The following is a 24236-nucleotide window of genomic DNA, read 5'->3' on the forward strand; positions in this document are numbered from 1 at the left end:
GAACCTCCAGTTACAGCCAGTTAGTAAGAGGGACAGGTGACAGCCTGGGATTTGGAATTGGCATCTGAGTGGAGAGCAGTCTTATGGGATTGAGCTTTTAATTTGTCTGCACTAATTCCAAGTAGGAATTACCTAAGAAACTAAGAGTCAACGGGGGAAAAAACACTCATGGTCTTCCACCTGGACTCACCACAAATTTCTGTGTAGTTAAGAATCATGGGTGGTGCTGTGGTGCAGCAGGTAAAGCTGCCACCTGTAGTGCCAGCATTTCATATGCCAGTTCAAGTCCCGGCTGCTTCACTTCTGATCCAGCTCTCTGCTATGGCCTGGGAAAGCAGTGGAGGATGGCCCAAGTGCTTGGGCCCCTGCACCCACGTGGGAGACCTGGAGGAAGCTCCTGGCTCCTGGCTTCGGATCGGGGCGGCTCTGGCTGTTGCGGCTCTGCTGTTGTAGCAGATGGAAGACTGACTCTCTCTCTTTGCCTCTCCTTCTTTCTCTGTGTAACTCTGACTTTCAAATAAATAAATAAATATATCTTTTAAAAAAAAATCAACACTAAGTTGCCAGGGAGTGCCAGGCATTTGGTACAGTGGTTCAGATGCCACCTGGGGCATCCACATCCCCATAGAAGAGTGCCTTGGTTCAAGTCCTGTCTCTGCTTCAGATTCCAGTATCCTGTTAACGCACTCTTGGTGGCAGCAAGATGACTGCTCAAGTACTCGGGTCTCTGCTGCCCATCTGGGAGCCCCAGACTGAGTTCTGGGCTCCTGGATCTGACCTAGACAGGCCTAGCTATTGCAGGTATTTGGAGAGTGAGTCAACAGATGGAAGATCTCTCTCTCTCTCTCCCTCTCTCCCTCTTTTAGTCTGCCTTTCACATAAATGAAAAATTAAAATAAAAAAAATTAAGCTGTATGATACTAAGTGTCCAAAGTAAATTAAGAGAGATGTTTAGTGTGAAAAACACATGCAACTTGGTTGTTAGGAGTGTTGTGTGAGTACAGGAAACAATGGTTTTCCTTGTAGGTCTCCATGGATTTCTATCTTTTTTGTTTTGGTTTCATTTTTTTTTTTTTTAAGATTTATTTATTTATTTGAAAGTCAGAGTTACAGAGATAGAGGGACAGAGTAAGGGAATCTTCCATCCACTGCTTCACTTCACAGATGGCCGCCATGGTTGGGACTGGGCCAGGACAAAGCCAGGAGCCAGGAGCTTCTTCTAGGTTTCTTAAGTGGGTGGTAGGGGCCCAAGTACTTAGGCTATCTTCTGCTTCTTTTCCCAGGCCATAAGCAGGGAGCTGGATCAGAAGTGGAGCAGCCAGGACTCAGATCAGTGCACATATGGGATGCTGGCATTGTAGGCAGCGGCTTTACCTTTTTCTTTTTTAACAAAGATTTATTTATTTATTTGAAAGGCAGAGTTTACAAAGAGAGAAAAGGAGAGAGGGAGGAAGGGGAGGGAAGGGGGAAGAGAAAGGGAGAGGGAGAGGGAGAGGGAGAGAGAGAGAGAGAGAGAACACTTTCTATCTGCTGGTTCACTAATGGCCACAATAGCAAGAGCTGGGCCAGTCTGAAGCCAGGAGCCAAGAGCTTTTTTTGAGTATCTCAAGTGGGTGGCAGGGCCCAAAGACTTGGGCCATTTTCTGCTGCTTTTCCAGGCACATCAACAGGCAGGTAGGTAGGAAAGAGCATCTGGGACTCGAACCGGTGCTCATATGGAATGCCGGCATCACGGGTGGTGGCTTAAACCACTCTCACAATGCAGGGCCCTTGTGCCTGGATTTCTAGTAGGAAGGAAAGGACTCAACGAGGAGCTGCTTTTCGACATCCTGATGTCCTCTCACCATCCAACATCTGGTCTGGCCCTGATTTTCCTCCCTGCCCCGTTTGTATCTGAGGCCTGGCACAGTATGTGCCACTTCCATAGCATGCTGCACCTATACCCAAGAATCTAAGAGTCAGTGTGGGAAAACACACTCCTGGTCTGCCCCCGGACTCACCACTGATTTCAGGTAAGCAACAAATCCAGCCTTCCCATAAGCCATACTTTATTAATTATCACAAGCTGATTTTACCCTTTCCATGATGACTACTTCATCCCCCCTCCTCTCCCCTCCAAGCTGTGATATCGGTCACCTCTCTCATCTCAATTCTCACTAAATTGAGAAAACGCCTGAAAGCAGATGAGATCTGCTTCGTGTTGCCTCACCACTAACTCTAACAGTTCACCTGTGTCTGTGTCCACATACTGCCCTCCTTCCTGTCTTACCTAAGATGTGGCCTGATCTTACCACCAGGGTGCCAGATGCCACATACCCTTGGCTTCCCAAGCATCATGTAATCACCCCATTGCTTCTCAGAGAAACTCCTATTGGCACTCAAATCAGCCTCACTAACCGCCTTCTCTAGGCCCCACATTCCACTATAGATGCTGACCTATTTCTCCACTTGCTGCTTTATCTCCTATTCTCCTCTTCCTCTACACTAATGGGGCTGCATTCCCTAACTCCACTAAAACAGCTTTTATCAAACTTAGATCTTGCCAAGTCGAGGGTCATTATCTGTTTGCACTTGACTCGGTCTCTTGGCCACATTCTTCAGTTTCAGAGACCCCATATCCACATCCACATCCACTCATTCCCTCCTTCCCACCTCCCACCTCACTGGCAGCTCCTTTTAGGTCTTCTCTGCCACTCCCCCTGCTCTTCTTCTCTCCTAACACCTCTGGAGGGTGAAATGTTCCAGGGCTGTCTTGCGGCTTTATCTCTAACACTCAAATTTCCTTCAACAGCCTAGACACCTTACTCCTGAGTTCCATCATCCTATACCCAATTGTATCCCGAACGCTCTTCTTACATACCTTATGTATAAGCATCTCAAAGGTAACCTGATCAGCTCAACTCTTTTTTTATTTTATTTTTTTTATTTTTTTTTATTTTTGACAGGCAGAGTGGACAGTGAGAGAGAGAGACAGAGAGAAAGGTCTTCCTTTGCCGTTGGTTCACCCTCTAATGGCCGCCGCGGTAGCGCGCTGCGGCCGGCGCACCGCGCTGTTCCGATGGCAGGAGCCAGGTGCTTATCCTGGTCTCCCATGGGGTGCAGAGCCCAAACACTTGGGCCATCCTCCACTGCACTCCCTGGCCACAGCAGAGAGCTGGCCTGGAAGAGGGGCAACCGGGACAGGATCGGTGCCCCGACCGGGACTAGAACCCGGTGTGCCGGCGCCGCAAGGCGGAGGATTAGCCTGTTGAGCCACAGCGCCGGCCGTTCAGCTCAACTCTTGATTCTCTCTCTCCCTGCCAAAGCCACTACACACATACACACAGAGAATACTAGGAACTTCTCCAGAAGTAAACAACACAACTGCCTACTTCCAATCTATAAATCAGCTCAAATTCCCTCACATGCTACATCCAATCCATCCGCAAATCCTGACAGCTCTCCTTCCAAAATATATTCTGAATCCAAGCACTTCTCACCATGCCTCTTATCACCACCCCCTTCCAGGAAACCAAAACCTCTTGTGCCTCCGGACCAGGATCCCAGGTGATCCTCACTCTCCTCCTGCCCCTCCAAAATCCTTCACACAGCTTCCTAGAGGGTGAATCAAATCCTATCACGCCTCTGTGTAACACCTTCCAGTGGCATCAGATGGTGACTGAAAAAAACAAAGGCCCTCCCCACAGCTCTCAAGGCCCTTTGTGACCTGGCCTTCCAACTTGGTATAGACCTATGGTCCTCACCTGTTCCCTGAATGGTCTGACCACATCTCAAGTCCTTTGCTTTTGTTGATGCCTTCATTTGGACTTTTCTTCCCTGAGATCCTGGCATGGCCAACTGGTTGTCCAGGTTTCCACTGTCTGTTCAAGGCACCTGTACCAGAAGCCTTTTCTGAGAGGGAGACATGAGCAACATAGGTCCTAGAGGAAGACACTGCTAGATCCTGGGAACTCTGGGGGTTAAAAGTGAAAGAACTGAACACCTGTGAAGCCACCCTAAAGAGACATCAGGACTTCCCAACAGGAATTTGGCTTGAGAAGAAATGCATCTTCAAGGATGAGACCTGGCCAGTCCCAGATGCAAGCCAGACTCTGTTAGTGCCTCCTCAACCTTGGGAGAGAATGGATTCTCTCAGGCTGTGATCAGTGATGATCAGGACACACCTGCTCCAGGCTCTCAAGCCGATTTCTGGTGGTGGCTTTGCGTGTCACTCATTTTGCTCACTAGGAGAGCACTTACTGCTCATGCAAAAAGGAGTACTATCGTACCTGGTGGCAGTAATTTCTTTTTTTGAAAAAAAAAAAAAAAAAAATCAACCGACATTTTAATTTTATTCACCAGCTTGAGAACTGATCAACGAAATGGTTTTAAACCTGTCCTGCTGACAAATCACCAAGACTTGCTTAAGATTAAAAACTCAGTTCCCTCAAGGCCCCCATAATTCTTGACTTTAGCACCTACATCTCCATACAATGCCAGTTCATTCCTCAGGCTGTGTTTGCTATCCTTCTGACTGGAATGCTCTCCCTATGTGCTCTCCACAGGGCTGGCTCCTGTCAAATCAAATGTCACAAACTCGAAGAGACCCTTCCTGCCTGAGTTCTCATCCTACATAGTCTCTCCTCCATCTCAGTCGCGATTGTTCCCCATCACAAAGCGTCCTCCTCCTCTGCACGCCTTCCTCCATCTGCCAGTGTGAACTCATCTCTCACACTGTCTCGCTGCCTCCTCCTCTCCACTGCTAAGCCAGCTCTGTGAGGCACAGGGACCCTGTCTATCCTGAGTTCTCATCCTACATAGTCTCTCCTCCATCTCAGTCGCGATTGTTCCCCATCACAAAGCATCCTCCTCCTCTGCACGCCTTCCTCCATCTGCCAGTGTGAACTCATCTCTCACACTGTCTCGCTGCCTCCTCCTCTCCACTGCTAAGCCAGCTCTGTGAGGCACAGGGACCTGTCTACCTTGTTCATGATTAACTTCCCAGAGCCCAGAAGAGTGTTTGGCTCAGGGTAGGTATTCAGTAAGTATTTGTTGAAATAAAGGATAGGTTAAGCACAAAAATTATGACAGCTTAAAAACGTAATATATGGGCCAGCACTGTGGCACAGCGGGTTAAAGCCTTGGCCTGAAGTGCCAGCATAATATATGGGCGCCAGTTCTAGTCCCATCTGCTCCTCTTCCGATCCAGCTCTCTGCTATGGCCTGAGAAAGCAGTAGAAGATGGTCCATGTCCTTGGGCCCCTGCACCCATGTGGGAGACCCGGAAGAAGCTCCTGACTCCTGGCTTCGGACAGGTGCAGCATCAGCCGTTGTAGCCATCTGGGGAGTGAACCAGCGGATGGAAGACCTCTCTGTCTCTACCTCTCTCTGTAACTCTGTCTTTCAAATAAATAAATCTTTTTTAAAAATGTAATATATTACTCTAGAAGAAAACACATTTGGCAGCTAGACCCTAAAAGCACAGCATATAATAAATTCTTGACTTCGGCCGGTGCCGTGGCTTAACAGGCTAATCCTCCGCCTTGCGGCGCCGGCACACCAGGTTCTAGTCCCGGTTGGGGTGCTGGATTCTATCCCGGTTGCCCCTCTTCCAGGCCAGCTCTCTGCTATGGCCCGGGAAGGCAGTGGAGGATGGCCCAAGTCCTTGGGCCCTGCACCGCATGGGAGACCAGGAGAAGCACCTGGCTCCTGGCTTCGGATCAGCACGATGCACCGGCCGCAGCGGCCATTGGAGGGTGAACCAATGGCAAAAAGGAAGACCTTTCTCTCTGTCTCTCTCTCTCTCTATCCACTCAGCCTGTCAAAAAAAAATAATAATAAAATAAAATAAATTCTTGACTTCCTTTTTTCATCAATATCATTTTTCCTAAGATACAATAAGCAACTAATTCTGTTTGGATTCTTCTCAACAAGCCCATATTTTGTAAAGGTTGAACATCCCTAATCTAAAATGTTCCAAAACCCAAAAACTTTTGAGCACTGACATGATACCACTTCTGGAAAATTCCACAGCTGGCCTCATGTGATGGTCATAACCAGAATTCAAGTCACTAAAGTAGACTATAAGATGACCCTGAGCCTTTGTGTATAAGGCATGTATGGAACATAAATGAGTTTCATGTTTAGACTTGGGTCCTACTCCTGAGATACCTCACGCACGTGCAAATATTCCAAAATCATAAAAAATTAAAAACACCAAACAACTCTGGTCCCAACAGTTTCAAACAAGGGATAGGCACCCTAAAATTCAAAAGAGAAACAAAACAGAAAGCTAAAATTTTGTATCATTACCAAAAGCAGACAGCAGAGGGAGCCTTTGCAAAGAAGCCCAGTTTTCAAGGTCTTTTTTCAAGCAGGTGAAAGGGCCAAATTTTGCAAGTAAATCTAAGTGTTAACCTTTTAGTATTAGCTGTTCACATTTACCCAACTATCCAAAAGTTCAAACTGGTTTCCTCAAAATGGGAAACTTGATGAAGTTTAATTAGTATTTTATTAATGAGAACTTGAGTTGGAAAAATGAATTCAGAATCCAGAAACAAAAATCTTACAGAAAAGAGTTTCTGCTGTTTGATGGAAATGAAGTTATGTAATATAAATTTACCATGAATTTCAGGACACGGTATACCACCAACAATAAAATTAGAGGCCAGCATTGTGGGGCAGTGGGTTAAGCCACAGCTTGCAAGGCGGCATCTCACACTGCTTCCAATCCAGTCTCCTACTAGTACTCCTGGGAAGGCAGTGGAAGCCAGCCCAAGTGCTTGGGTTCCTGCTACCCATGTGGGAGACCAGTATTCGGTCTGGCCCAGAGCTTGCTGTTGCTATCATTTGGGGAGTGAAGCAGGGGATGACAGACCAGTATCTCAACCTTTCAAATAAATAAATCTCAAGAACCCAAAAAAAAAAAAAAAAAAAAAAAAAAAAAGCATGCAATTTAAACTTCTGGATAGGGGATACTCATAGAAGGATTGGGGACACAAAATACAGTGCTCACCCTCACCCTTACTTAATATAATATTTCAACAAATTCTGGGGTTGATGTTTACCCTAGAAGTAGGATGCCCACACACCACACCAGAGTACCTGGGCTCAATTCCTGGCTCTGACTCCTGATTTCAGCTTCCTGCCAATGCAGAGCTTTGAAGGCAATAGTAGTAGTTCATGTATTTGGGTTCCTCTTATGCATGTGGGGCACCTGGATTTCCTTACCGGCTCTTAGCTCTAGTCTGTAGCTGGCCTGGCCCTGGACATTTTGGAAATTTTTGGGGAGTGAGCCAACAGATGGGAGCTTTCTCTCCAACGCTTTTGGTAGAATCTACCTTTGCACCCTCACATTGGGATGCTGGTATCCCCTATCAAAGAGTACACAGTTCACATCCCAGCTCCTCTTCTGATGCAGCTTCCTCCTAATGAGTATCCTGGGAGGCAGCAGATGATGGTTTAAGTACTTGGATTTTTACCACCAATGTGGGAGACGCAGAACTACTTTGAGATTCTTGGTTTCAGTCAAGTTTATAACTCTGGCTGTTGTAGGCATTTGGGGAGTAAACCAGCAGAGAAGGGTCTCTTCCTCTCATTCAAATAAATAAATATTAAAAAAAAGGTGGTTTAAATACAATTTGTTTGCATATGCAGTTACCACTTTAATCCACTTAAGCACGTGGGGGCCAGCATCGGGGTGCAGCGGGTAAAGCTACAGCCTGCAGTGCCAGCATCTCACGAGGGATGCTCCATTTCTGATTCAGCTCCCTCCTAATGATCTGGAAAAGCAGAAGATGTTAAGTGCTTCAGCTCCTGCTACCCACATGGGAGACCTGGAAAAAGCCCCTGGCTCCTGGCTTTGGTCTGGCCAAGTCCTAGCCGTTGTGGCTACCTGGGGAGTGAACTAGTGACTGGAAGATTTTTTTGTCTGTCTCTCCCTCCCTCTTAACTCTTCCAAACAAATAAGTAAATCTTAAAAAAAAAATTTAGGCAATGATAGTAACTCTGTTCTTTACTATCTCCATCTCTTCCTACTTAAATGATTTAAATGTTTTCTCCATGGTTAATACTCATTCAGATTACAATTTTAATAGCAAATGTCCCCACAAAGGGAATTTTTCTATAGTAAATATTTAAAATTCATGATGAGAGATTACTATTTAAAGGAATTCTTCATAACTTAAAAAAAGCAAATGTCTTCCAATAGATATTTAATTTTTGCTACATTCCAATAAAGCTATGAAGCCAATCCTTATAGTGAAACACAGGTACCTCTCAGACAAATACCTACAGGTAGAACTGGGAACTGCTGAGGTCGCTGAGCTCATATCCCTTAGAGTTTTTTTTTTGAAAATTTCTTTATTTATGTGAAAGGCAGAGTCAGAGGGAGAGACAGACAGGGGAGAGAGAGATCTTTCATCGATGGTTCACTCCCCAAATGGCCACATGGGCCAGTAATGGACCAGGCCAAAGACCCATCCAGGTCTTCCAAGCATGTGGCAGGGTCCCCAAGTACTTGAGTGATCACCCACTGCTCTTTCAGGCACAGTTGCAGGCAGCTGGACTGGAACCAGTGTTCATATGGGATGCTAGTGTCATGGACAGTGGCTTAATCTGCTATGACATAATGCTGGCCACTATTTTAGACTTCCGATATACTAAACTGCCCTTTAGAAAGGCTGTGGGATTTGTTCTCCATTTAACAATCTCTGCCTGTTTTTGTAGTCTGACCCAAAGCACTACTGTCACATTAAATATTGTTACTCTAAAGCAATTTAGTATTTTGGACAAAATGACATCATATTGTTGGTTTTCTTACTTGTTTCTTATGTGTCTTCTTTTCTGGTTTATCTGATCATGTTCCATGCCCATTTTCTGATTTGTAGGAGCTTTCTTTTTTAAAAAAATATTCTTTATTTTTTTTTTATTTGACAGTGGAGAGACAAAAACAGAGAGGGAGAAAGAGCTCGCATTCACTGCTTCATTCCCCAAAGCCTGTACTGACCAGCTCTCTCAGGCTCCCAAGGAAGCAGGAACCCCATTACATGCATCATCATCCCTGCCTCCCAAGGTCTGCACTGGCAGGAAGCTGGAGCTAGCAACTGAATTCAGGCCCTCAGTGTGGGACACGGGTGTCTCAACTGCTAACTACAGGAGTGGTTCCTACCAGAGCATTAAAAACAAACGAAAAAGAACAATCTTAATTGTGTTACAAGTATTGTAACTGAAAATGGTTCAGTTTGTATCCAAATTGACACTGAGTGTGTAAAGACAGGAGCTCAAAATCAGCAGGGTTGTAGGAGGAACAGATGAAGGAGAAAGAATTTTATGCTCTCCACTCAGCTTCAGAGAAACACTGGAGACATAGAGGAAATGATGTACGACGTTTCAAAGCTGTGACTCTTCTAACAAAGAAAGAACACTGCTCCTTATTCAATGGTGTAGACCGCGTCAGTTACATAGGGTCAATGAGACTACTTGCAGACATCACTGCTTCCTCATCGTGGACTAGTAACCATGACACAGGCCACTGGCAGACCATTGGTGCTCACTGACCTGCACATGTAGAAAGACCTGCCATGTCAAAGCAATCATTTAAAAAATGTGCAAGCTTCAATCAGAGCTTAGGCTTCAGCTAACTTAAGAGTCACATTACCATGTGGATGGGACTTGAACCACGATTCTGGAGCCTTCTAAACTGATCTGGGGTGCATAGGCTTCTTTATTCTCAATCTGTGCTGTGTCGACCACCACCTGAGAGAGAAACAGAAACAGCAACCAGCTTGCAGAGAGGAAAACATATCCAACACACAAGCCTATGGATGCCGAGTGACTGGCAACAACTTCCCTGGCCACGCAGCTATGCCAAGGAGAGTCACGGGCCCCATGAAGACAACAGTGAGTAACAAAGACGACTGAATGTACAACACTTCTTTAAGCAGAAACCATGTTCTGGGTGTGGCATTTGCTGAATATCGTAAGAACCTTTCCAAACCATAAATATATTAATTAGGAATGACTTTATTTCCTTTGTTCTAGTTATTTTTTATACTATACACTTGAAAGAAATAGAAATGTCACTAAAAGTCAAACTAATACCTCAGAAAAGCTCAACTGTAATGACGACTACAAGCCAAAAGTGGATGAAGTTTTTCAAAAATTCTTTTATCCTCAATCATCAACAGAAACAGAACTACTTCAGGAAAAAGAACCAAACCTTGTTTCAAGGATTTCCTCTTATTTAGGAAGGGGAGTTTCTATATACAATCTAAAGAGTGACAAAGTAATGAATGCATTTTCAAATGACAAAAAGAATTTCAAGAAAATCCTAAGACACCTTGGATATCAAACCTGTAAGATTTCAGACGGGGTGCAGCCGTGCAGCGTTCTTATCAGGGCTCCACGCCGAGCCTCTACTGGAGCCAATTTCCATTCCACTGCTGTAAACAAGAGTTCCCACAGCTGGTGCTTTGGAAAAGGCTTCCTGTCCAAGGAACAGCTATTATGGGACCACACAGGTGTTTCCTCAGGCCTCCCACCCCAGAACCATAATCTAATGGTTCTTTGTCACACACAAAGGTGCCCTACAATCAAGGGCTAAAGAACCAGGAAGAATGTCTGCTCTCTGAATAAGACAATTTTTTTTTCTTTTAACTTACAATGTTTTCTTAAGACTGCCTGTGTGTGTGTGTGTGTGTTCTCCCACACGCCTTTCCTGAGAGCACACGGCCACAGGGCTCACCCTATTTCAGCTCCATGGTCTCTGTACCATGCATCACTCCCCTAAGCATCCTCCACACTGCAGCAACTGCAGCAGGGGAGAGCAGACTAGATTTCTCTTGGGGGTTCCTGTACTGAGGAGCAGATCCTACAGGACATCACTAGTGAGGACAGGCCCATGCCGACCTGTACAAGGCCGCACTGTGACGAGCTGGGCCACCTGCACGAGTCCTCATCTGAGTGAAACTGCAGGACAGTAACCTCCCCCTCCCCACCGCTCTTTCTATGGGGACAGTTGGGACTCACACTAAATATCCGCTCTTTCACTTTCTTAATCTCTAGTTAACTTCCTCTAACTTCTGACTGAAATGCTCTATCTTTTTCAAAAGAAAGCAGATATAATGGCCTGGGAAAGCAGCAGAAGAGGTCCAAGTGCTTGGGCCCCTGTTCCCATGTGGGAGATCCGGAAGAAACTCCTGACTCCTGGCTTCAGCCTGGCCCAACCCCGGCCACTGAGGCCATTTGGGGAGTGAACCAGCAGAAGGATGATTTCTCTCTATCTTCCTGTAATTCTTTCAAATCAATAAATAAACCCTTGAAGGAAAGAAAGGAAGATGTTTACAGGGATGGCATTTGGTGCTGTGGGCTGCTTAAGATGCCCACATCCCATAGCAGAGTGCCTGGTTGAATCCTGGCTCCCTGCTTCCAAGCCGACTTCCCACTGGAGTGAACCCTGGGAGCGACAGATGATGACTAAGGTAGCTGGGTCCCTCTCCCCACAAGGGAGACCCAGATGAGCTCCAGGTTCCTGGCTTTGGCCTGGCCCACCCCCGGCTGTTGCACGCATTTGGGGAGTGATTCAGGGCATAGAAGATCTCCCCCTCTCTCTCTGTTACTCTGCCTTTCAAATAAATAAATAAATAAATAAATCTTAAAAAAAAAAAAAAAAGGCAATGGAAACAAAATGGGGGGGTGGTGTTTACTAGAAAATGGAATGGCACCAAGAAAAATCTAATGGTGCTTTTAGCTGTTCTGATCCCACCCAACTTTGGCAAAAGTTTTTTCTTCTCTGAAAGGTCAGAGGATCAAAACATTATTTTTAGTTGATGCAATTTAATTGCTAAGAGGGAGGTAAACAGAAAGCTAGGGTTCAAAGGGACTGGTTAGAGCACTACTTATCAGCATGGTCATGGGAGGAGACCTGGAGGAAGTGCTATTGGAACTGACACCAGGAAGATGAGGAGTGAGCCAACATGGAAACTGGAGTGAAAAGTATTTCCAGGTAAAAGGGCATCGTGTGCAAAGGTTTGACACAGGAAGAAGTTTGGTAAATCTGAGCAAAAGAAAGGACATCCACTGTAGCACCAGAATAGGAAGGCCAGGTCAAGGCTCCTGTCAGATTGGTACTAGTGCAATGGTTTTCTTAAAATGAGCAATGCCCTCAACATAACTTTGCAACTAGGTTCTCTGCAAGTATATACTACCAATCTGTAACACAAACAAAAAAAGGTTTTATAAAGCTGTTCTTCCTTTACTATTTTCTACCTTGTCTGAATTCTATAGCACTGAAGAACTTGGTAAAATAACCACATCCTTTCACATGTATGTGCTCACCAGTCCAGCTTGGCCAAACAGCAGCTGCACAGCAGTCTTGCAGGCGCCCCGCCACGTGGACGGGCACACCTGATTTAGAACTTCAGTCACAGGAAGATCTTCCCTGGATGTGATTCCATTATAGCAGCCTGCATCCTTGATCAGCTGTAACATTGTATGCTGGAGATGGAGAAGAAAAGAGTTCACATCTAACACAATGCCATGCAAGGTTCTAAAATGTGTGGAAATGTGTTTACATAATCATCTTCAAGAGAAAAGCATTTTATGTACACCCAAATCATGTCATTTCAGTTTCTTAAATAGTTATTTTGGGTGGCCAAGTGGTCAGGTATGCTCTGTAGGCTCTGGAAACCACATAAGTTCAGATTCCAGATTTCTATTTTCTAGCTATGTGACCGGGGGCCTCAGTTTCCCTAACTGTCAAATGGGGGGAAAAGGCAGTATCCACTTCATAGGTAAATATTAAATAAGACAGTGTTCAGGAAGCCATTGGCACAGTGCCTGGCAAATACAATGCTCCACAAATGGTCACTGTTACTGCAGTATTATGACAAAGTTTCTCCTCACACATCGTTCATAGAAGTCTACTGATAATCATTAAACAGAAGCAATATTTCATAGCATACTTTCAGCTCTTTATGTTAAACATTTGAATAAAATTATGAATAAAACTAATGTTTCACAAGTATCTCATTGAAACAGTCACCACGGTTCTGCTTTTAGGCCTCGGTTTACTGAAGAAGATCAGTGTCTCCTTCCTTGGCCTTTGTTCTGTTTTTTTTTTTTTTTTTTTTTTTAATTTTATTTATTTTTTTTACAGGCAGAGTGGATAGTGAGAGAGAGAGACAGAGAGAAAGGTCTTCCTTTTTGCCGTTGGTTCACCCTCCAATGGCCGCTGCGGCCGGCGCATCTCACTGATCCGAAGCCAGGAGCCAGGTGCTTCTCCCGGTCTCCCATGCGGGTGCAGGGCCCAAGGACTTGGGCCATCCTCCACTGCACTCCCGGGCCATAGCAGAGAGCTGCCCTGGAAGAGGGGCAACTGGGACAGAATCCGGTGCCCCAACCGGGACTAGAACCCGGTGTGCCGGCGCCGCAAGGCGGAGGATTAGCCTGTTAAGCCACGGCGCCGGCCTTTGTTCTGTTTTTTAATCTACATTCTTCACAAGCCCTTGAGTTTCCTTTAAGAACTCTATTTCCAAGTGCATGCTCTGTTGTTGGAACCCCACGGAAAGCTACCGTCTTGAGTTTCAGATTGTCAGCGGCCGACTCGTTAAAGGAGACACCCTTCAGGAAGTGCGATCCGATCTGCACGGGGACGGTGGGAAGCTCACACTGCATGGGTTGCGGGGGTGTCTGCCTCCGCCCTGTCTGCTGGGCTTCCGCCTCACTGCAGCAGCCCTGGATGAAAGAGGAGAGGTGACCCAGAGCACACCTTTCAGAACACTCGATCGCATGAATTTTCCCACAGCACCTGACAGCTCCCAGGAAGAAGAGCATACCTGCAAACTTGCTTCGATTGCCTTTGGATTCAGGTGGAAGCCAGCTTTCATTGCATATTCACAGTGCCCTAAGCTTTCCAGAGCTATCTTATATGCCTACAAATAAATCATTTCCAAGAATCAAGATTGTATAGCAGATTAAAAATGAAAAACTCCAATTAAAACAGAAATTTAAAATTTCTATAGTTATTAAAAGACTTGAGATCAGCTACTACTTTTTACCCTTTAAACTGGTTCAACATCACAACTTTAACTCCCTCCCTCATTTCCATCCCTTCCATTTCAATATGCTGGTTCTAAAAAACATACTTGTAAAGCACTGTCAATTTTTATGTTCAGCTCCTTTAGCTGGTGCTCAGGAATTGCTGCGCTTTGAGAACAAAAGAGCTGTTGAACTTCAATTCCTGCCAGGCGGCCATCACAGCCTCTCTCTCTCAGTCTGCATGTTGCCTGCAACATAAACAGTGGTTGATCGGTAAGGGAGAATGCTACAATTATTAGCAAAATTGAAAAATAACAACAAAAATCTAAAACTAAAGGCAGTTATTAGCAAAATTAAAACAATAACAACAAGTCTAAAACTAAAACAAACAAGAAACCACCTTAGCATTCACTATAAAGCAGAGGTTTGGATTGTTTGTATTACAAAATGAGCAGCTTGAAATTTTGAAGGCCTAAATGAATCATCTTAAAGAGAAAGCAACCCTGATACAGCTCTTATTTTAGGTACCTTGAAAAAACACTTCTCTATTTGTTATTTGTTTCTAATAGATGTAATTCACACATTTACCATTTTCCCTGCTTTAAAAAGATAACCTTAGAATATAGGCATTTGGAGTTTCCAGAATACAAAAAGGAAGATGATACATGGTTGGGCGTTCCTATACACCAAGGTAAAAAAGTACACCAATACAGAACAGGAAAGAACATAAACTGCAGTATTACTGGAGAAGTAGACCCTTTAAAATTTGACTATAAAAATTAAATAACTATTGTTCAGTCATTAAATAGATTTATGGAAAAGACAGAAAAACATGGAGTAACTGATCTATGTAATGATGAAATGCAAAAGTTATACATAAGTAAGGATTAGATGAGAAAACAGAAAAATATTTGACTTATTAGAGGGTTGAAGGATTCAGGATAAACTTTCAATTTCCTTTTTTTTTTTTTTTTAACAATAATATCTGTGAAGCAAATAAAATTTTTTAAAGATTTATTTATTGGAGAGGTAGAGTTACAGACAGAGGGAGAGACAGAAAGGTCTTTCATCCGCTGGTTCACTTTCCGAATTGCCACAATGGCCGGAGCTGGGCCTATTTGAAGCCAGGAGCCTCCCAGTCTCCCATGAGGGTGCAGGGGCCCAAGCACTTGGGCCATCTTTCACTGCTTTCCTGGGCCATAGCAGAGAGCTGGATCAGAAGGTAAGCAGCCAGGACCAGAACTGGCGCCCACATGGGATGCTGGTGCTGCAGGTAGAGGCCTAGCCCACTAAATCACAGCACCAGTCACGCAAATAACATTTTAAAACTATTAACTTCTTAACAATTTGACACTCCTGTTCATGGCGTCAGTAATCTCCCTAGGCTCTAGTCATGAGTTGCCAGGGCTATGGAAGCCTTTAGAGTTCGCTGACTTTGGTCTTATTCCGATAGGGTCATAGTCAAAGTGGAGGTTCTCTCCTCCCTTCGGAGAAGGGTATCTCCTTCTTTGATGGCCCCGTTCTTTCCACTGGGATCTCACTCACAGAGATCATTCATTTAGGTCTTTTTTTTTTTTTTCCCATGATATCTTGGCTTTCCATGCCTGCTATACTCTCATGGGCTCTTCAGCCAGATCTGAATGCCTTGAGGGCTGATTCTGAGGCCGGAGTGTTGTTTAGGACATCTGCCATCCTATGAGTCTGCTGTGTCAAATTGTTAAGTCAGCAACAGGAGTCACTGTGTACTTACACCCCATGCGGGATCTGTCCCTAATGTGTCGTCTAAAGCCAAGTGATGCTATGACTGGTACTGAAACAGTATTTTTATACTTTGCGTTTCTGTGTGGGCGCAGACTGATGAGGTCTTTGCTAATTATATACTGAAGTGATCTTCTGTATATAAAGAGAATTGGAAATGAAAAAAAAAAAAAAACAACCTGGTGTTAAAATGGAAATGGCATAGAAAATTAATTATTTTGAAAAAAAAAAAATTATGTAGGATCTCTGTCTTTAATGTGCTGTACATTGCTATTTAATGCTATAATTAGTAATCCAATGGTAGTTTTTTCACTCGATGTTGCTATATGGGCAAAATGTTGAAACCTTTACCTAATATATACTAAATTGATCTTCTGTATACAAAGAGAATTGAAAATGAATCTTTACATGAATGGAAGGGGAAAGGGAGGGGGAGGGGGGAGGGTTGCGGGCGGGAGGGAAGTTATGGGAGGGGGGAAGCCATTGTAACCCACAAGCTATACTTTGGAAATTTATATTCATTAAATAAAAGTTTAATAAAAAAAAAAAAAAACTATTAACTTCTGTTCTTATAGGCCACTGCAGGAGTTCTAATATCTACTAACTTGTAATACTACAGGAAAATAACTAGCAACTATAGTGCTATGATGTCCCAAAGCATCACAAAGCATAAATACCACTCCAGCCACTCCCTAAGTCCTGACAGTCTCAGTGCTGAGAACCACCTGACTCTCAGAACCTTCCAGTCACAGCCCACAGGGTGTGGTGTCAGGTACCACCAGATACACGGCGGAGAACAAACCTGGACCCTGCCTTCATGGAGCTGTAAGCCCAAAGGTACATAAGTAAAACAGACAATTAAAAATGCAGGTAGACACAGTGAGAGCACGCCTACAAGGAGCACTGTTAGCTGAGATACCAGCGTACAGGCTGAGAGTTAAAGGAGAAGGGAGTCACTCAATGGAAATGCAAGAGTTGTAGTAGGTGGCATGAGGGGTTGGGACCAGCAAACAGGTCCTTGATACAGGCCGGCAGCCAAGGCAGCCGTGAATAAGACAGCTCCAAGGGACAGGTTGGGAGAGTGGCCACAGATAAGGCTGGCAATCAAGGCAGGAGCCAGCTTAGGCTGGGTGAGGCAGGTCACGGTAGGAGGGTCGACACTTTACCCTAAGAAAATGAGAAACAGAGGGCTGGCACAGTGGCGTAGCAGGTAAAGCTGCCGCCTGCAGCGCTGGCATCCCATATGGGTGCAGGTTCGAGACCCGGCTGTTCCACCTCAGATCCAGCTCTCTGCTGTGGCCTGGGAAACCAGTAGAAGATGGCCCAAGTCCTTGGGCCGCTGCACCCGCGTGGTAGACACGGAAGAAGCTCCCAGCTCCTGGCTTTGGATCTGCACAGCTTCGGCCATTGCGGCCATCTAGAGAGTGAACCAGCAGAGATGGAAGACCTCTCTCTCTCTCTCTCTCTCTCCCTCTCTCTCTTTCTGTGACTGTGAATTTCAAGTAAAATAAATAAGTCTTAAAAAAAAAAATGAAATGAAAATGGCCAATATCTAATAATGCTGGATTCATTAAAAAAAAAGAAAATGAGACACAAAATCAACTAACTTTAAAATGAAAGACTGGGTATTATGTTATAGCTTGACAGGAATAAGAATTTCTGGGGTTCCACTGCACAGTAGAGTAACTATAGGTGATGTACTATGTATTTCTCTATTAAAAGAAAAATTCAGAAGATAGGATTTTGGATGCTTACACTACAAAGCAATGTTATTACCTGACTGGATACTGCACAATGTATATACATATAGAATGAAATATCACACAGTATCCTATGAATATGCAAAATTTTCACGTGTCTGTTACAACTTTTTAAAATAACAAATAAAATAGAGCCTAGGGGAAAAGAGAAGAGCACCCAGTAATCTCAGCGAGGCAGTGATGATTAACATGGATAATGGACCTGCAGGGTTTTCTGGGTGGATTAGCTGTAGACAGGACAGAAGTGAAGGATAAATCTCAGGTTTCTCAAATGAGTGATCCAATGGATGGCCCCACTGCTAGCACAGGGAAGATGTGGGGGGGAATTAGGGGCATGGGAAGATGCTAAGCCCGAGCCACCTGGGAGACATAAGGGAAGCAGCAGCTGAATTCAAGGGACTGGAGCCCACAGGACATAGCTATTCTCACACCTCTGAGGCCCTCCCTGAGAAACAAGTGGTTTTTTAAGTCCTAAAACTGAATGGAGACTGCAAGGAGAAGGGCACCTGAAAGTGAGCCCAGGGAGAGCTAGCAAAGCAGAGGAAGAAAGACTGGCCCAGGTCGGGGGACGGGGTAATGAAGAAAGATGCCTTCTTGGATGCCGCAAGGTGGTATTTCTGCAAGGTGCTGAATACAGCCAGAAAGGTTCCCTGGGTCTGACAACACAGAGAGCAGAGCCTCTAACCTTGATGAGAAGAGGCGTGTTCTTGTGTAGCAGTGGAAGCCAGACTGCAGAGAGATGGATGGTGCTTATATACAAAGTTTCAAAGTATGCCAAATGATCCTTAACATTATACATGTATGATACATGTATTATACAAAATACTTTACATGCACATACCGTAAACTCACACAAGAGTCATAGACTTCAAATGTGAAAGAAGTCATTTATAGAGAGGAAGGGAGATGAGCAAGAGAGTGGAGAGGTACTAAGCAGATCCAATGCCATCTGTAACAATACTTTTCTGATGGAAATAAAGGGCACAAAGCAAACGCTGGAAAAGTTAAGACTGATTTGCCAAAGCTAGAAGGAAGACACACTGAGGTATATGATATTTGCTATATGCTTGAGGTACTTCATATTAGTTACTTTTTAGAATGAATACAAGCTGAGAAAAAGGTTTTTTTTTTTTTTTGTATTCAATTCTTTTAAGAAATTGGCTGTGAAAAGAGCAGAGAAACAGGGCAGGGTAGATTCTGCTGGAAACATGTTTGGGCATTGGCAGAACAGGCTGAGCGTGAGAGGAGACACAGGGTCCCACCACAGAGGTCAGGCCCTCAAGGATGGGCGCAAGGTGGGGTGAACCCTGGACAGGAGGAGAGGATGCCTCCTCATTTGTTGTGAAGGGGAAGGAAGAAAAAATGGGTCTGAAGTGGGGGTGGTGGTGGAGGGGCTGCTGCTGGTGGATTCTATTTTCTGTGCAGTGTTGGGTAGAAGCAAATGGAGTGCAAAGGGGACAAACTGAATTCAGTGGAGAAAAAGGTCATGGTGAGGCAGTCAAGGGGTGGCCAGGAGGCATCTTATGGAGTGGGTTTTTGGCGGGAATGATGTCAGCAAATGGGGCAGAGAAGACATGGTCAAATTCTAAGGTCTGTGAATGTAAGCTCACTAGGAAGAAGACTGGAACCCAGGAGCCAGGAAAACCTGCAGGGTTGTAACGCCAGAGAACAAGGTGAAGTGGATTTGGGGGCACTGCCCAGCAGACAAGGCCCGTCCCTATATGGCCTCGACTGACATTTCAAGGCCTTTCTGATAAACAGCAAGAAACCCTTAGGAAAGCCTTTAACATGAAAGACCAAAACCAAACAAGCCAACAGGAAAAAAGAAACTGAAAGGAAATTCAAAAGAAATGGCAACAATCTAAAAACTGAAATAAGAAAATCAGACATGGTACAATGTGAAAATGTGAAAAATCATATTTAAAAATTTGATTAAAGGGAATTTCTAAAACATAAAATATTTTGCCAATTTAATTAGGAGTGATTCAAACTAGAATCATAATAAATCAATATGAATTATCTTTGACTTTGTAAATGGAGCAATAATCATAACTTGGAAGGATATATTTTCTTTCTCTCACTGGAAACGAAGGGGTACTAAAATGCCTAGAAGAAATGTGTTATCACTGGTAACTGGGCAAGTCTCCTTTTTTTTAAAAGAGCTGACTTTGATCAGCATGTATTTATGTTTAAATTCTAATGGTGGAAAAGGTACAGAGACCAGAAAAGGAGCTCACTCTAGCTGGGATCCCCCACTCAGGGGCTGAGGGAATGCTGTGGCCCGCCACTGTGGCAGGTCCTCTTCAGTCAGGAGGCTACATGAGAAAGCAGTTGTGCAGAAGAGGAGAAATCTTCGCTAGTGAGCTCGTCTACTCCTCCTCACTGATAACGATGCCAGGCTATCCCACGTTACTGCTGTCTCTGCTCACTAGTGGAGCCAACCTTTTGGTCCGACTCTTGCTGGTAGCTGGATTTTTAAAAAATTATTATTATTTTTGTTTTTTAAAGTTCAATTTATGGGGGCCAGCGCCGTGGCTCATTTGGTTAATCCTCCACCTACGGCGCAGGCATCCCATATGGGTGCCAGGTTCTAGTCCCGGTTGCTCCTCTTCCAGTCCAGCTCTCTGCTGTGGCCCAGGAGGGCAGTGGAGGATGGCCCAAGTGTTTGGGCTCCTGTGACCACCTGGGAGACCGGGAGGAGGTGCATGGCTCCTGGCTTCGGATCGGTGCAGCACGTTGGCCGTGGCGGCCATTTGTGGGGTGAACCAATAGAGGGAGGACCTTTCTCTCTGTCTCTCTAACTCTGCCTGTCAAAAAAAAAAAAAAAAAAAAAAAAAAAAAAAAAAGTTCAATTTATTCATTTGGAATTCAGAGTTAAAGAGAGACAGGGAGAGATCTTCCAAACACTAGTGCACTCACCAGATGGCCACAACAGCTGGATTGGAAGTGGAGTAGACAGGACTTGAACCAGTGCCCATAGGGGATGCCGGCATTGCAGGCAGGGGCTTAACCTGCTACACCACGATGCTGTACTCCTGATGGCTGAATTTTATAAACATATCTGTTGTTCTAGGCAGTATAAAGTGATACTGGAAAACTGCTCAAATCACATGCACAGCAACTCACAGAGAGAACCTAGACAGAGTTTTAGACCACTTAAAATAGTGAAGAACTGAAAAAGCTACAAAGGTGCTACGCACTTCTAAAGAGAATGATTTGGCTACCAAAAAGCAGACAAAGCTCCCTTGTACATGGAGCTTTCATGGTGGTGTAGCTGTGGCTTTGGGGCCTTCCACTCCAGCTGTGCGCCAAGCACCCCTCTAGCCCTCCAGCTGTCTGCCGGAGCACTTCCCTCCCTGGCCAGCTCCACCCTGCCTTTCCCGACTCAGAATACAGCCTTTTCCCAGGTGTCACTCCATGCAGAGTCAGGGCCCTTCTTCCAGGCTCTGTTCATCTCCATCACAGGCCCATACCCTCGCTTTTGCGGATCAGTCCTTTCTCCAAGCAGGCTGTGAGGAGAGGCTGTCAGTGCAGTGCTGGGGGCAGGCCTGGCACAACATGGACACTCACAAAATATTCACTGTTAAATGAATGAGCAAGCAAGTTTAAAACTTCCATTTCCAAAGAAAACGGCTGTTTTGAGAATCAACAGGCAAAGGCCCTGTGGAGCCTCTCCTCTTGGAAACCAGGGCACCCACTGCCAAAAGCCAGGGTTACCTCAGCAGCCCCTCGCCAGGACCGTACAGCTTCCTCCAGTTCCGGTGTATGGCCCATGCTGGATAAACTGCTGCCACTGTTGCTATTCTTTTTTTCTGGCACAATGACCTCAGCAAAACATGAGTGAGCCACTGGCTGGACCTTCTGTAATGCATGAGTCAAAAACTGGAAATGGACTTGCACCACTGTCAGGAAACATCTCCCCAACACCTGTGAAAACAAGAGTCAGGGATTTTTAGGTTGTGGGTTGCTGCTGGATTAACACAATAGATTTTTTTTTTTTTTTTAATTTATTTGACAGATAGAGTTAGTGCAGTGAGAGAGAGAAAGAGAGAAAGGTCTTCCTTCTGTTGGTTCACCCCCCAAATGGCTGCCATGGCCAGAGTTGCGCCAATCCGAAGCCAGGAGCCAAGTGCTTCCTCCTGGTCTCCCATGCGGGTGCAGGTGCACAAGCACTTGGGCCATCCTCCACTGCCTTCCCGGGCCACAGCAGAGAGCTGGACTGGAAGAGGAGCAACCGGGACTAGAACCCGGTGCACATATGGGATGCCGGTGCCACAGGCGGAGGATTAACCAAGTGAGCCACGGCACCAGCCCCAAACACAATAGATTCTTAACTATCAACTTGGAATTCCCAAATCATACAAAGTTAAAAAGTCACCATGTGGCCAGTGCTGTGGTGTAGCGGGTAAAGCTGCTGCCTGGAGTGATGGCATCCCATTGGGGCACCGGTTCGAGTCCTGGCTGCTCTACTTCCAATCCGGCTTCCTGCTTATATGCCTAGAGAACAGCAGAGGGTGTCCCAAGTGCTTGGGCCCCTGCACCTACATGGGAGACCCGCAAGAAGCTCCTGGCTCCTGGTTTTGGCTTGGCCCAGCCCTGGATATTATGGCCATTTGGGGAGTGAATCAGAGGATGGAAGACCTCTCTCTCTCTCTCTCTGTCTTTCCCTCTCTCTCTAACTCTGCCTTTCAAATGAGTAAATAAATCTTTAAAAAAACCATAAAACAACAACAAAAAAACCTTTGTTCTTATATATGGATCTAAGGTGCTGATGCCTAGAAATCAAAACAATTCAATTGAATAGCAAGTCCCAGTGTTCACATGGATGTTGCAACTTCCCACCACGCCTTCCCCACCTGTGTTCTCCACTCTTCTCATTTGGACTGCAGCTCATGGCAACCCTGGTTGCTTTTGAGCTCTTGCTGAACCACAGCCATGCACAATTCCAATAATATCCACATTAATTCAGAAGGCAAAGTAAAAAGCAGGATTAAAAAATATGAAAGGTCACGGGAAGGTGTTACAGTGTAACAGGTAAAGCTGCCACCTGTAATGCCAGTATCTCATATGCTTGCCAGTTCATGTCCCAGTTGCTACTTCCAATCCAGCTCCTTGGTAGTGGCCTGGGAAAGCAGTAGATGTCCCAAGTCCTTGGGCCCCTGCACTTGTGTGCAGACCCAAAAGCTCCTGGCTCCTGGCTTCGGATCAGCACAGCTCTAGCAATTGCAGCCAATTGGAGAGTGAACTAGTGGATGGAAGACCTCTTTCTCTCTCTGCCTCTCCTTCTCTCTGTGTAACTCTGACTTTCAAGTAAGTAAATAAATATTTTAAAAAAATAAAAGGACACTGCCACCCACATGGGAGAACCGGATGAAGCTCCTGGTTCAGCCCTGGCCATTGCAGCCCCTGGGGAGTGAACCAGCGGATAGAAGATATCTCTCAGTACCTCTGACTTTCAAATAAAAAAATAAATAAAATGTTTAAAAAAAATCCAAAAAGTCAGTTTGGCTAAAAGATGTTCCATTGGAAGTGGAATGCAAAGATACGGGTTGTTTTAGTAACAGAGCTACTGCATAGTTATACAACATATTTCCACTCTTACAAAACAAAGTTGACAGACCAGTCTTCTAGGAGTCAACAAAACATACCAGGCAATTGCATTCATTAGTACAACAGAAACCCATTAGCCTGACATGGATTAGTTTATTAATAGTCCACACAGAAAATTAATTTTTAAAAGAGATTTATTTATTTGAAAAGCAGAGGTGGATAGGGAGAAGGGGACGACACTCCCTCTTAACGTGCCTGGGAAAGCAGGAGATGGCCTAGCTTAGCTAGGAACTTCTTAGTCTTTCATATTTCTAGAGGCCACCTGAGATGGCTCTCTTGATCCACAAGTCTGATCCGAAGAGTCTCCCCCCATCCTGCTCTAGGTATGGTGTGCCCAGATGTGCACAGAGGCTTTCTTCCTGTACTGCTCAGTGCCCATTCACTTTTCCTAAATGGGTTCTCAAAGCCACCCCTAAAAAAATGGATGGTGGACCCCACAGGCCCCTCTGTTTTCACTCAGTTAGCTTATGAGCCCCACTGGTCTAAAGGTCAGTACTGTTTCTGATGTGGGTGTGTCTAGTCCAAATAAAGGTAGCTGCCGCCACCACCACCACCACCACCCAAAGTAGGGAGGGCTGGGTCAGAAGTGGAGCAGCCAGGCCTTGAACTGGCACCCATGTGGGATTCTGGCATTGTGTGCAGTGGCTTAATCCACTGCACTACAACACTGGCCACAGGAAATTCATTTTAAAAAAAGATTTACTTATTTGAAAGGCAGAGTGACAGAGAGAAAGAGAGACAGATCCAGAGAGAGGTTTTCTATCTGCTGGATCCCTATCCAAATGAGGACAACAGCCCAGGCTAGGCCAGGCTAAAGTCAGGAATTCCATCCAAGTCTCCAACATGGATGATAAGGACCCAACTGCTTGAGCCATCACCTACATCCCCAAGCACATTAGCAGGAATCAGGACGGAAGTAGAGGACTTGAAGCAGGCACTCCAATGTGGGATATGGCATCCCAAGTGGTGCCTCAATCTGCTGTGCCCCCACACCTGCCCCGGAAATTCATTTTTAAAATATACTATACTGATAGGTGGTATTGACATGTAATTACAGTAACACAGGTATACTAGAGATACGATGTAACATAA

General features: G+C 45.1%; 1 protein-coding gene across 7 annotated transcripts in view; it reads right to left on the bottom strand.

The window, feature by feature from the left end:
• GARRE1 (granule associated Rac and RHOG effector 1) overlaps window positions 1-24236 on the bottom strand; it is a 98600-nt gene that overhangs the window by 13862 nt on the left and 60502 nt on the right. For all 7 annotated transcript variants that reach the window (XM_062177357.1, XM_062177361.1, XM_062177356.1 and 4 more), the window contains 6 exons: window positions 21252-21461; window positions 14124-14264; window positions 13815-13910; window positions 13552-13713; window positions 12316-12474; window positions 9638-9735 (listed from right to left, as the gene is read on the bottom strand). In XM_062177357.1, the coding sequence (XP_062033341.1) occupies window positions 9638-9735; window positions 12316-12474; window positions 13552-13713; window positions 13815-13910; window positions 14124-14264; window positions 21252-21461 (866 nt within the window). The remainder of the gene's footprint in view (window positions 1-9637; window positions 9736-12315; window positions 12475-13551; window positions 13714-13814; window positions 13911-14123; window positions 14265-21251; window positions 21462-24236) is intronic.

Source organism: Lepus europaeus, chromosome 19 (genome assembly GCF_033115175.1).
Source record: "Lepus europaeus isolate LE1 chromosome 19, mLepTim1.pri, whole genome shotgun sequence".
NCBI lineage: Eukaryota > Metazoa > Chordata > Mammalia > Lagomorpha > Leporidae > Lepus > Lepus europaeus.